At 31.0% G+C, this 12,952-nt stretch overlaps 5 protein-coding genes across 5 annotated transcripts; 3 read left to right on the top strand and 2 right to left on the bottom strand.

The window, feature by feature from the left end:
- The first annotated feature begins 2,145 nt into the window (after window positions 1-2,145).
- Arl2 (ADP ribosylation factor-like 2) lies at window positions 2,146-3,206 on the top strand. The gene is made up of 5 exons (XM_076411111.1): window positions 2,146-2,304; window positions 2,380-2,490; window positions 2,548-2,710; window positions 2,767-2,847; window positions 2,906-3,206. Exons 1-5 carry the CDS (start codon window positions 2,240-2,242, stop codon window positions 3,038-3,040), a joined length of 555 nt encoding a protein of 184 aa, XP_076267226.1. The 5' UTR covers window positions 2,146-2,239; the 3' UTR covers window positions 3,041-3,206.
- On the bottom strand, window positions 3,199-4,991 carry cbc (protein CLP1 homolog). Its single transcript, XM_076411109.1, has 6 exons — window positions 4,339-4,991; window positions 4,117-4,287; window positions 3,873-4,063; window positions 3,646-3,820; window positions 3,448-3,589; window positions 3,199-3,365 (listed from the first exon to the last, which is right to left on the bottom strand). Exons 1-6 carry the CDS (start codon window positions 4,820-4,822, stop codon window positions 3,254-3,256), a joined length of 1,275 nt encoding a protein of 424 aa, XP_076267224.1. The 5' UTR covers window positions 4,823-4,991; the 3' UTR covers window positions 3,199-3,253.
- Window positions 4,992-5,051: 60 nt separating this feature from the next.
- On the top strand, window positions 5,052-6,545 carry PIG-U (Phosphatidylinositol glycan anchor biosynthesis class U). The gene has a single exon (XM_076411108.1). It carries the CDS (start codon window positions 5,122-5,124, stop codon window positions 6,460-6,462), a length of 1,341 nt encoding a protein of 446 aa, XP_076267223.1. The 5' UTR covers window positions 5,052-5,121; the 3' UTR covers window positions 6,463-6,545.
- A 191-nt stretch (window positions 6,546-6,736) lies between these two features.
- On the bottom strand, window positions 6,737-8,022 carry bai (Transmembrane emp24 domain-containing protein bai). The gene is made up of 5 exons (XM_076411110.1): window positions 7,703-8,022; window positions 7,524-7,644; window positions 7,397-7,467; window positions 7,209-7,335; window positions 6,737-7,151 (listed from the first exon to the last, which is right to left on the bottom strand). Exons 1-5 carry the CDS (start codon window positions 7,877-7,879, stop codon window positions 7,030-7,032), a joined length of 618 nt encoding a protein of 205 aa, XP_076267225.1. The 5' UTR covers window positions 7,880-8,022; the 3' UTR covers window positions 6,737-7,029.
- Window positions 8,023-8,098: 76 nt separating this feature from the next.
- LOC143200611 (uncharacterized) lies at window positions 8,099-8,760 on the top strand. Its single transcript, XM_076411113.1, has 3 exons — window positions 8,099-8,314; window positions 8,378-8,496; window positions 8,551-8,760. Exons 1-3 carry the CDS (start codon window positions 8,243-8,245, stop codon window positions 8,702-8,704), a joined length of 345 nt encoding a protein of 114 aa, XP_076267228.1. The 5' UTR covers window positions 8,099-8,242; the 3' UTR covers window positions 8,705-8,760.
- Window positions 8,761-12,952: the final 4,192 nt, after the last annotated feature.

The raw sequence follows: 12,952 nt of genomic DNA, 5'->3' as shown, positions 1-12,952 counted from the left end.
AACTTGACTTAAAATTAAAGATATGAGTTTTTCAGTCATTTACAAAACCTATTTGGACTTATGGAGTCCAATATTATGAGTTCAAGTTATGAGGTCGTACTAAACCATCATACCAATTCCAAGCAATCCAATTCTAACACAAAATCAGTGGATTGGTAGCTACTGGATAACACGCGTGATATCAGAAGATTAAAGCGAACCACAGCACATGATTTTGTACAGCGTGTAAGTGTTAGTCTTAATATTAGTTTAAGTAGCCCAATTTAATTTTATTAATATAATTTAATTTGCTACAACGAAATTACCGCCAACCGCTGGAATTATATCTTTTGAAAGAAAATTTAGAGTCTCACATAAAGGGCCTGTTCAACACTTAAACCTTTTGCGGCTGGAGTACCACAGGGTAGTGTCTTGGGACCACTCCTATATCTGCTCTGTATTGCTGATATCTCAACGACAAAAAAAACAGTGCTTGGAACATTTGTCGATGACATAGTTATCATGGCAAAATATGTATCTTCGTCTAAGGATGTAGAAAAAGTATAAGTAGCGGTCAACAAGATCAATAAATGGTCTAGACACTGGAAAGTACATCTTAATAGCTCCCAATCTGTCCATGTTAATTTTGTGTTGCGGCGAAATGACAAAAACCTAATTATATCACTTGACGGATGCCCGATTCCTCAAGCAGATTTAGCTAAATACCTCGGAATATATTTCAATGGAAGGTTAAATTCGAAATATCATGTTAGACAAAATACAAAGCATATTGGACTCTCAGCCAAGAACCAATACAGTCAAGCAACTGAAATCAAACAGATTGGTTTATCAGTTAATCATAAAGCCAATTCGAACCTATGGGCTGCAAATATGGGGTCCGTCTGTTATTCCAATGTTACTAATATTTAAATGAATTATCTTATTTTAATTAATAGTTAAAAAATCTCTTTTCCCACCTGAAAAACTTATTATTTCCTTGCCAATAGTAAAGATATTTATTATGTGTAAATTTTATCGTTGAACTAAAATTTTTACAAATAATTCCCGAATACATTTACTTTGGAGTCTGTCTTGGATGGCGACTGGTTTATTGCAGCAGATTCCTTTGTTACATCGGACTCTGCATTTGGTTCTTCATCTTCCACAATCTCGGGTGCCTCATTCGTCGTTTCCGGTTCTTCTTCTACTGCCTCGTCGGTTTCCTTCTCCTCGTTTTCAGCTGAAGCATCTGGTGGAGTATCCACTTGGTGGCTTGTTTGCTCAGTCGACTCTGCCTCAGGCCCATCTCGATGGTCGTGAACTTCTACTTCCTCGACAATTTGCTGTTGACTGGTTTCTGGATCCGTCGGTTCCGGTATGTCTTCCTGTGGAGTTTCTTTAGGTTCGTCCTCTGATTTTTGAACGATTTCCGCGCCTTTATCCTCGTTCTCAATGATGTTTTCAGTTTTATCGCTAGGTTCCTTCTCAGTTTGTTCCTCACTGTGAGGTTTAACGCTAGTGTCGAATGTTTCATTCTGCTCCAAGTCGTCTGCCTTGGAAACGCTATCTTCGCGTAGATTTTGCGTAATTTTCTCTTTCGATTCTTCGGTGCTACCTTCTTGATTATCTTTTATTTCTTTTTCCGCGAGTCCCTCCGCAGCAGATTTATTGATATCCATAGAATCTTTGGTTTGTTTTAATTCGGCCGGTTTAGTATCACGCTTCTCTTGAGAGGACGGTTCCTGTTTGGTGGGGTAATTATCGCATTCTTCCAGAAAATCAAGCCCAGTTGTTTTAATTTCGTGTTTCTTTGGACATTGTGTCACGGTAATTGTTATAGGTTTTTGGCCCCGTTTTTTACCGCAAATGCATATATGTCTACCTGACATAGTAAAGATGGTCAATGTCACGGTTCGTTAAAGTGTGTTTTTTTATCTACATTTACATGTACAGCTCCATCCATACATTTCTTATTTCTTTGGTATAACTATATTGGATCATCATCAACTAGATTTTAAATATGCTAGCTATTTTTTATAGTTGTAAATATATTATTACATTAGAGTACAGAATAATTATACTATTTTTATTTAAACAATGAAATATGCAAACTTCTTTGATAATTAAATTACCAAAAATGTATTTCTTTTCTTGGTAATGCATTATGATTCTGCGCTCATTATAATCTTATATTGCGAGTTATAACCTCAAACTGTCATAATAAAAAAATTGTAACAGCCCAAAAATATAAATATAAAACATGGGTTTTTTAACAGTATTAAAAAAAATGAAGCAAAAAGAAAAGGAAATGAGAATTCTTATTTTGTATCCTTTTATATGTTTTTGAGAAAATTAACATTCCTGTTTTATTTAAAAAGCAATACCTTAATGAAAACACAGAGGTTTAGATAATGCTGGTAAAACGACAATTTTAAAAAGATTCAATGGGGAACCAATAGATACCATCTCACCGACCCTAGGTTTTAATATAAAAACATTGGAGCACAGAGGGTATTTTTTTTTCTGGAAGGCAATAGTATATTATGTGCTATATTAAATATATTTCAGTTTTAAATTAAATATGTGGGATGTTGGAGGACAAAAGTCTCTAAGGTCATATTGGAGAAATTATTTTGAGTGCACTGATGGATTGATTTGGGTTGTAGATAGTGCTGATAAAAGGAGATTAGAAGACTGCATGAAGGAACTGAATTCTCTTTTATTAGAAGAGGTGATATATAATGTTACATATTTAAAACCAATTAACTTCTGTCATACTTATTATAGAGACTAGCTGGTTCAACTTTACTTATATTTGCAAATAAACAGGATTTACCAGGAGCTTATAATATTAATCAATTAAGAGATGTAACTAAATAGGTGTTTTATTTATATATCGGTCTTATTAAAAAGATTTTATTTGCAGATTCTTGAACTAGATAAAATCAAAACTCATCACTGGAAAATTATATCTTGTAGTGCCGTTACAGGTGAAAATTTATTAAACGGTGTTGATTGGCTTATCAATGATATTGCAGCTAGGATTTTTACCTTGGATTAGCTACACTAATTTTATCTCATATTAAGTAATGAAAACTAAATTTTCATGTTATTTCCTTAATTAAATTATAAAATTATTAATTAAAACTTATATATTAATGTTTTAAACTTTTTATATTAATGTTTGTTAATAATATGATTTCAATAATAAAACATATACATATTAACATTACTTTATTAAAAAAAATATATCCTATTTCTAAGTTAAAGTGCTTCAGTGACTGTCCATAAATTGAATTTCTGATAAAACTAAAATATTGTTAGGTAGTGGTTTGGGTTGTGGTGATAATAAAGTTATTGTTTGTCTATCCATATCCAGATTAGACCTGAAAAATAAAAATAAATAGTAAATAGTGTGACACAATAATGGAATGAAAATCTAGCTGAAGTTTATTGATTATTACTTACACACATACAAATCCAGCTACATGAGATAAAATGACATCATCATCCTCTTTTTCTGCAAAACTAACTGCTAGTAGATGGTGCAAAATACCTGGATTGGGAGTTAACGAGACCAGTTTGGTTAAGTGGTCTTTGGGCTTCATACCTGCATTTTATACATGTCTTAAATATATTTTTATATCCTGTATAGTGAAATCTTACCATGGGGTAAACAGGAATCTGGTAATGGAGGAGCACCAATCTTGAATATCTTAATTTCTGACCATTTCACATCAAATGAATGTGGATATAACTGGTTTTTTATTGTTCCATAAAAGTAGTCTCTTATTCTTTGATCTCTCGCTTCTGATCTGACATGTTTAGATCTTTCTACAACCTATATTTTTATTAAATGTAATGCTGATAACTCATATATTATTTAAACATACTCCACCACTTTTTTGTAAAAATACTATTTTTACATAGTTAGGCATATCACGAACTAATTCATTATATAATCTTTCCTGATCAAGCACTAAGATTACATCAACCTCAAAGGCTTTTCCTGAATTTAAAATAGATTTATAACCTTCACCTTTTATCCAACCACATGTATTGATGAAGACTCCTGAATGTCGTGCTAAAAAGTCATAAAAAAGTAATATCAAATCAATGAAATATATTTAAACATACTTTTCTTATTTACTTCTAATCTTTCTTTTACAGTTACTGCCAACTGATCCACAATCATATTGTACAATTTTGTGTTAGCATCTACATTTTTATGTCCAAAATTGTATACTAACGGAGCTTCTTGTGAAAAGCCCTCATCCAATGAGGCTGGTCTTTCTACAACTAGGGCGCCTACAAAATTTTGTTATATTATTCCTATTCACTAAAATAATGCTCTTTTACCTACTGTTCCTGGAATTGATATACAACCTTGTCCTACATCTAAATCAACATATATGGGTCTTCTGCCCATTCTTACAGCATAATTTAATAATATTCTAGTCAGTGTAGATTTACCAACATCTGAGGGCCCAACAATCATTGTTATTGGACCTCTTTTATTTTCTTTTTCACTTTCTGTTCTTGCAATTTCTAATGCTGCATGACAATTAGAATATAATACCATAGGTGTTTCTTTTGCTGTATATATAACATCTGTTTTTCCCTTAACTTCTATAGTACAGCCCTGCCAGGTATAGACAGCTACCTTGGCCCCTGAAGTAAATTCGTAAGTTTTACCCTTTACTACTTCTGTTCCAAATATTTCAGCCATTCCATTCTTCAGTGTAAGGTACACCTTCTCTCCTTTGGATTCTACTTCAAATCGAAGTTCATTGTCTTGATCTAATTTATATTCTTGTAATAAGGACTTTTTGTCTTCACCCATCGTATATAAATCACAAAATATACAGACTATATATAGACTATTATTCCTATGTTTTGTGATTTAAATCAGAAACAAATCATTAATTTGACTAACTTCACACTATGATTTCAATACAAAATTTTAGGATAAATCATAAATCACAAAACAATTTTATAACCAACATTTTTCTAATATCGCTATTATTCTTCTTCTGAGCAATTTTCTTTCCATTTTGGATAACATTTAAAAGAAGATGTGACTTTTCATAACCTCTTCCAGAAGTGTTAGTTTATATACAAAACTAGATATTGTATTTAAATATGCCAGTTCAATGTTTAAAAAATGGGGAAAAGAAAGAAAAGCCTTGTGGCCACTTGTTTTCAATTAAAGTAGGAATTTTAGTGATATTTGCATCAGTTTTACGGTATATAATAATGACTTCAAAATATCAAACCACTATTGCTAACCATGTAGAAGTATCTACCCCAATGAACGCGTGGAAAAGAGTCTTGGAAGGATTATTTTTAATGTCGAAAAATGTCGATCCATACACAGGAGATCTTTTACATGAAACACCATCAGCACTTATGTTTTATAAAGTTATGATGAATACTTTTTATTCTAACATAAACTTAATGTTTATTGTATTTGACATTGCAACTGGTTTGTTTTTGTATGCGGCTATAGGACGTTATGCAAATTTGTTTCAAGAGGAACACAAAGATAGAAAAAAATACCCGGAAGATGTTCAGGAATATTTACCAGACAAAAAACATTCCAGAAATGTTTCACTCTATGTTTTAATGGCATTTTTGTTTAATCCATACTCATTATTAGGCTGTGTAGGACATTCAACTACTGGAATACATAATTTTTTTCTTGCAGTATTCATTTATGGTATGTTTCATGGTTATGCAATTGTAAGTGCTATATCACTAGCAGTTTGTTCTTCAGTTACCTTTTACCATGTAATATTACTATCACCATTGTATATTCATTTTGTTAAGATATACAATAGTAAAGTTAAAGGTTTGTTAGTTGTTATATATTTTAGTATATTTTTAGCATTGTTAACCTTATATAATAGCAATTATGGTCAAGATTTTAAATTTATTAAGAATGTTTATGGTTGTATATGGACTGTTCCAGATCTACAACCAAATATAGGATTGTTTTGGTATTTTTTTACTGAAATGTTTGATCATTTTAGGGAACTATTTATTTTTTCATTTCAAATAAATGCTACAATCTTATATTTGCTACCTTTGTCACTTACATTTAGAAATAGGCCATTTATTTTAACTGTTGCATTAATGTATCTTATAGTTATTTTCAAATCATACCCATGTTTAAGTGACATAGGATTTGTGCTTAGTTTTTTACCAACTTTTATCTATTTATTTGCCTTTTGTCAACAGGGCTTTGTGGTAGCAGTTATTCTTTTGATGACAAGTTGCTTAGCACCTATTCTATGGCATTTGTGGATTTACAGTGCCTCAGCAAATGCAAACTTCTATTTTGGTGTTACGTTAGCTTATGCAATAGCACAAATATTTTTAGTAACAGATATTTTGTTTGCTCATACAAAATGGGAGTTTGCTCTGAGGCATGGAAAGCAAGCTAAAATTGATGGAAAAGATGCTAATTTAAGTTTAGAATAGTAATGGGATCATTCCAAAGTTTGATTAATTTCCAAAGCATTGATTTGACTGTGTTGTTTAATAAATTATTGTCTTTTCAATAAGTTTGTCTTATTTATTATTTTAATAATATGGTTCAAGATTTCTTGGCTTTGAAAAACAACAGCATTATTTTTGTATAAACATCACAGAAGAAAACTAAATTATTCATTTAATTTTTCATATTTTAGTTAAGAACATTTTCAAATGAAATAATTATTTTAAAATAATAGGACTGACTATAATAATAAGCAAGTTAAAACAAAATAATGTATTTCTTTTTGATACAAAAACAAAAAGTATAACATATAGTGGAAATTATTTTAACAATATAAATTTTCTGTAAAAAATTTATTTTATTTACAGTATTGTTCCTATTACAAAAAAAAGGTAATTAAAACTAGGGTAGAAGTAAGGTTTCAGTCATACAAACTTTCACAATACTCACAAGATCTACTCTTTTCACTTATTGTAACATTGAAAGAAAACATAAGTTAAAATAAACTACCCTAGGACAGTCAATAATTCCAAAAATCAAGATTTTCCTGTTTATTCAATTAATTTCTTTGCTTTGAAATATCTCTTCAGATAAAAAACTTGCCAAGTTGCTAATGCCAATAAACAAAACATTGAAAATACAGAGAAGTATAATACACGGCTGTTTGTTGATTCTAAAACAAAATAAAATAAAATCACATTCTACCTTTGAACTAATTTTACTGCACTACCATTTGTATCTCTCATTTCTTCTTCTCTTTTTCTCATAAGAGCAAAGTCTTGTACAATAGCATTTGAAAGGTCTTCTAATCTTTTTAATTCAACCTCCATTGGTTTTAAATTAGCAGCTTCAGCATACTGAAAGAAATTTATTGCTATAAATTGAGATGTAAAAATTTATAAATTTAATATTACATACATTTTCATAATTTTTGGCTTCAACTCCATGTTTAGTTACTAATGTAACAAGCTGGTTGATTCCTTTTTGCTCTGAAAAATATATATGTATTTTTAGTTTCAATAACATATGATTAGAAAAAACTTACTATCCAAAACATGTGAAATAAAACATATTTCATATACATCAAAACTTTCAGTATTGAATGAAAATTTCCCCTTGCCTATTTCTTGTCTTTTGGCTAGAATATGTCCTTTTGAATCTGTTACCTACAAAAATAAGTTTTAATGACTGAATTTACACATAAAAGCACCAAATATAACTCACAATATAATCTACTGTTTGACCAGGTTGTTCAGATACTTCGAAATCTACAAGAACTAACACATTTCCTTGCAGTTCTTCTTTTAAACATTTTTGTGTGTTGGGTGCTAAGTTCCACATTATAGATTGCACAGATAGGATAAAGGAGATAAAACATAAACTAACTGTCCAAGAAAACATTTTGAACTATTTTATAACTCCGAAAAGAGTTCTAAAAAACTTAAATATTGCCACGAATCCGGCAACTAAAAGAACCATAAAATGACTTGAGGTTGAGGTAATAATAACAGATTTCACAATTTTAGAAGTTTGCTATAGACGTGTCCTTTCTGTCAAACGTCAAAGGAGTGCCAATAATATGTCAAATAATTGAGAGTATTTCATTTAAGCAAAATTTTATTTTTTCATGTTAATTTTTGATGTTTATTTGATGTTAATTGTTAAAACGATACTGCAATCATTTATCCTACAATTATTTTATCCCTATCCATTAACTTAACCTCAAAATTATTATCAATATTTTGAAAGTTAGTTTGGATTACCATGGGCCAAAATAAGGAAGATCCTTATGAAATAGACCTGGAATGGAAGAAAATTGAAAAAGATATGATAAAGGTAAGTCTTAGTATATGAGCCTTAGTAGAGAGTAGTCCAATCAGCCAGTATTACATTTTTTAGGTAGGTTTAAAAAATGGGTTATCAGATGGAAGGGATTCTAATTTTCAGAAGAGTTTTGATAAAGGATATGAAGATGGTTTTCGAAATGGGTTTCTTTTAGGAAAGCAAAATTTTATTGCGTATGTAGAAATTTAATGAATATGCTCATTTCATTAAATTAATTCTTGTTTCAGCGAATTAAGTAAAAATACGAATCCATTATTAGTAAATGATAAAACTGCTATGTGTGTAGTATGTCAAGATGAAAAAGATAACAATGATGTTTTAAGTGTAAGACAGAAACAAAGTGAGGTCATCAAAAAACATATATCGACATTAAATATATGAGTGTATAAATGTTATGCGATTATTACTTCTATGTTGAATAAAACTTTTTCCATATATTTTCAATTGTCTTAATACACTGGTAGCTATTAAAACATTAATGTACTTACAAATATGGCTTATTGACAGTGTAATTGCCAATATTCATATATTTGACTGAGGCATAGAAATAGAATATAGTTTAATTCCAAAAGTGATCTTTCTGATTTTTAATGAATTAAGTGAAATAAAAAGAAACTTTCTAGCAAGCTGATTTATCAAGTTTTATTTTATTAATATGAACAGTTATCTTCCGAGTTTTAATTCTTTTTGTGAAAACAATTTTACTTTTAGGTTCAAAACAATTGTTTTATTTTTTTATATAATAGGCAATACTATTAATTATCTAGGTGATGGTGTATTATATAAATTGTGTAGTAAGGATATATTTCTTTTTAATAATATTTTTCTTTTTAAAACAAGAAAAAATAACTATTTGGTGATAATATATTTTGTGGATATTGAAACACGCCAGAAGAAACTGGAGATGTCTAGTACTTTATAGATATTGTTAAGCAAGAGTTCTAGAGAAGAAAAATAGGATTAGTCACCTAGGAGGTTTTTCAAAGGGTAAGGGTAGTAAGCAGAGATCAAAGAGCGTTTGTGGACAAAGCTGGTTTGTTGTAATAACGGGCATTAGTGGGTGATTACACATTTTAAGGATTCATATTATATGGTGAAATAAAATACATATATTTTAAATTGGACAAGTTTATTAAACTTAAACTGATTAGTCTTTGGTCGGTGGTAGAGCAAGAGCGATTTCTTAGTTGGGATTTAGTAGTACTTCGATTTCTTGGTAGGAAGATCTTAAAAAAGATTAGGGTATAGTTAATAACAGTTTGACGCTATCCTTATAAATTAAGTTTATTTCATTTAAGATCATTTCATATAATTATGCTGTTTATTATAGTTGTTCTTTGTTGTATGATGTAAGTTTGTTTATATCGATGTTTTATTTCTCTCTTTAATAATCAACAATTTGTTGACAAGTTTGGCAGAATTTTAGAATCTGGCTAAACGTACTAGCCATGTATCTAGATTTAATTTTCACTTTTCGCATTCTTAATGACGGTCTCTAATTTTTTATGTCGCATTTAACATTTAACAGGTACTAAAGCAATCTGTTTTTAATTAATTACAGAGTTGTTAATCTATTAAATTGCGATAAAAGAGCGATTTCATGAGAATTACGTTATAATTTAATCTTATAAATTAAATAAAATACTTTCATAAACTATCTAAAATGTTTGCATAAAAAATTTACGACCTTTATCTAAGAAGGCAGTAAAGGTTTAAGAGGGACATTACCCTTACTTGGCCCTAAATTATGATACAATAAAAAGGACTTAAAATCAATTTAAACCTAATAGAGTTGGGATGGTCGAATGGCAAGTGAATAAGAGGATATCGGCCGTATAAAATTGCATCGCTGTGAAAAAGTTAATAATTGCGAGAAAGGTTTTAAAGGTCATATATGAGTTATAGAGCGTGAAAAATCAGCGTAGTGTCTGGTCTAAAATGTGACGAGTGATATGTTTACAGTATAAGCAATATACGTTAATTTGGAATTTGGTGATAGTGAAAGTTAGAAAATCACTCTGCCAGGTTATACCATCAAATTTTGTTAAAAAAGTGAAGTACAGAAGATCATCATAGGCAAACTGAAGGATACAGACGATACTCACAAGGGATTTCATTATAACTTAAAGATGTCCAGACGAAACAATTCAAATACAATTATGGTTGAAGACATGGCGCATTAAAGCCAATGAATCAAAATCCACGCATATAACGTTTACCCTGCGTAAAAGAACATGTCCTCCAGTAAATATCAATCATCGTCAACTCCCCCAAGCAGAGCATGTTAAATATCTTGGTATGCATTTAGATCGACGCCTAACCTGGAAGAAGCACATACTCTCTAAACGGAAACAACTAGGACTAAAATTATATCAAATGTATTGGCTCATTGGGCGCAAATCCAAGTTATCATTAGATAACAAGGTATTGCTGTATGAGTCTATACTCAGGCCCATTTGGACATATGGAATTCAACTATGGGGTACCGCTAGCAAATCTAATATATCCATCATTCAACGGTTCTAAAATAAGGTGTTGCGTGCCATTGTTGATGCTCCGTACTATATTTCAAATAAAGTGATACAACGCGATATTCCTCTAGAACCTATAACGAGTGTAATCCAACGTGTATGTGTGAAGTACTTCGAAAGAGTGTCAGTGCATCCCAATGTACTCGCTAATCAGCTAAATATGCGACGTGATAGTGAAGTGCGTAGACTAAAATGTTTAACACCACCTGATCTGATTACTGGACATATGTAGAGTTTAGAATAAGCATTAGAATAAGTCTAATTAATTAAGATAATATTTTATACAGAAGATTGCTTATTGAAGTGATTTTCTACATGCCATGTATATATAATATAAACAGAAGAAATACTTATTGCCAATAGGGCAGATTGTGGACTCACGAAGAGTAATAAAAAAAAAAAAAAAAAAAAACGAAACAATGATCACGTATATTGCTTTGGTCATCTTTTCAGAGGGAAGGTGTAATACAGTGCGACTAGTATGGATGTACTAAGGAATCGGTGTAGTGTCTGGTCTAAAATGTGATGAGTGATATGTTACAGTATAAGGGTTTCATTAATATTAGAGTTGGAAGGTTACCAAAGGTAGCCCAATCATGAATTGTTGTAATTAGGAATCATCCATGCTTTGAAATGCTTTAACCCGTGGATTCCTAGCACAAACATCTCAGTTTCTGGTATAAGGTCATTAAATATGGATTGAAGTTTGCAGTTTAGGATATAGGCTACCAAATGGAATTTGGGTATACTGAAAGTTAGGAAACCACTCTACACAAGTTATACCTTAGGAATTCAGTTAAAAAAGTGAAGCACAGAAGATCAGCATAGGTAAACTGGTGGATGAAGGTACAGACCATACTCACAAGGGATTTCATTATAACTTAAAGATGTCCAGAAGAAACAATGACCACGTATATTGCTTTGGTCATCTTTTCAGAGGGAAGGTGTAATACAGTGCGACTAGTACGGGTGTACTAAGGAATCGGTGTAGTGTCTGGACTAAAATATGATGAGTAATATGTTTACAGTATAAGCATTTCGTTAATATTAGCATTGGAAAGTTACCAAAGATAGCCTAATCATGAATTGTTGAAATTAGGAAACATCCATGCTTTGAAATGCTTTAACCCGTGGATTCCTGGCACAAACATCTCAGTTTCTGGTGTAAGGTCATTAAATACGGATAGAAGTTTGCTTCGCTTTAGGATATATATATTAATTTATATATACTTTTTCGAAATTTCGAAAGGTATCAAATAAATCATCAAATCAAATAAATATCGAAAGCTTATGCGAACTCTTATTTGAACATCTGATCACACTCTTAACACTGCGCGACAATCCGGAAGAAAAAGCAAAAAAGCCTAATTTTACTAACAAATTTACTAACTGGGAATATTTTACACTAATAATGCGGGAACAAATCAAATTCAACGTAGGACTCAAAAGTATAGATGATCTTGAGCAAATTCATTCAATTGAACGAATTCGGTGAGCTGCAAACGAAGCTCAAGAAGAGGAGAACATAAAGAGGGAAACCAGGATATGAGGTAAATTACCCCTCGAAATTAGGGAATCGGTAAAAAAAAGCCAAACAACTGGAATAGTATGGCACAGAACCAGAAATATTGCGGACGAAACAATGTTTAATAGAATTAGTAATGAAACAAATGAAAAGATTAAAGAATGTAAACAGAGTTGCATCGAAAAATATGTAAGTGAATTAAGCACGAAAGCAAACAAAAATTATTCATTGTGGAAAGCAACTCACTGTATGATTGCTGTTTGAAAGCTGTATGATTTGTGAAGACTGTGTAAAGTAAACTCGTGTTTAATTATGTGAAGATTGTGTCTAATTCATAGAGTAATAGAGCGACAATTCAATAGGGGGCTCTGACGAAAAGATTTGCTTTGTCCAACATCCAGATGGGGTTAAATCGGCCATTCAGGTAATTAGATTGGTCAGTTTAAATCTTCATTATAGGCATCTAACAGGTCAATTGAAAAGTCCCCGGCCTGAAATATAGGTGGCGCTACTAGAATTAATACCGTATTTTTTTTTAAATTAGCTCTAACCCTCAAAAGATGCGTGTATACA

This window comes from Rhynchophorus ferrugineus, unplaced genomic scaffold (genome assembly GCF_030347505.1).
Source record: "Rhynchophorus ferrugineus isolate W39M unplaced genomic scaffold, kcgeb_rfMv2 rfM8, whole genome shotgun sequence".
Taxonomy (NCBI): Eukaryota; Metazoa; Arthropoda; class Insecta; order Coleoptera; family Curculionidae; genus Rhynchophorus; species Rhynchophorus ferrugineus.
The sequence above is the reverse complement of the archived record's forward strand: the minus strand, read 5'-3'. Positions and strand labels throughout refer to the sequence as shown.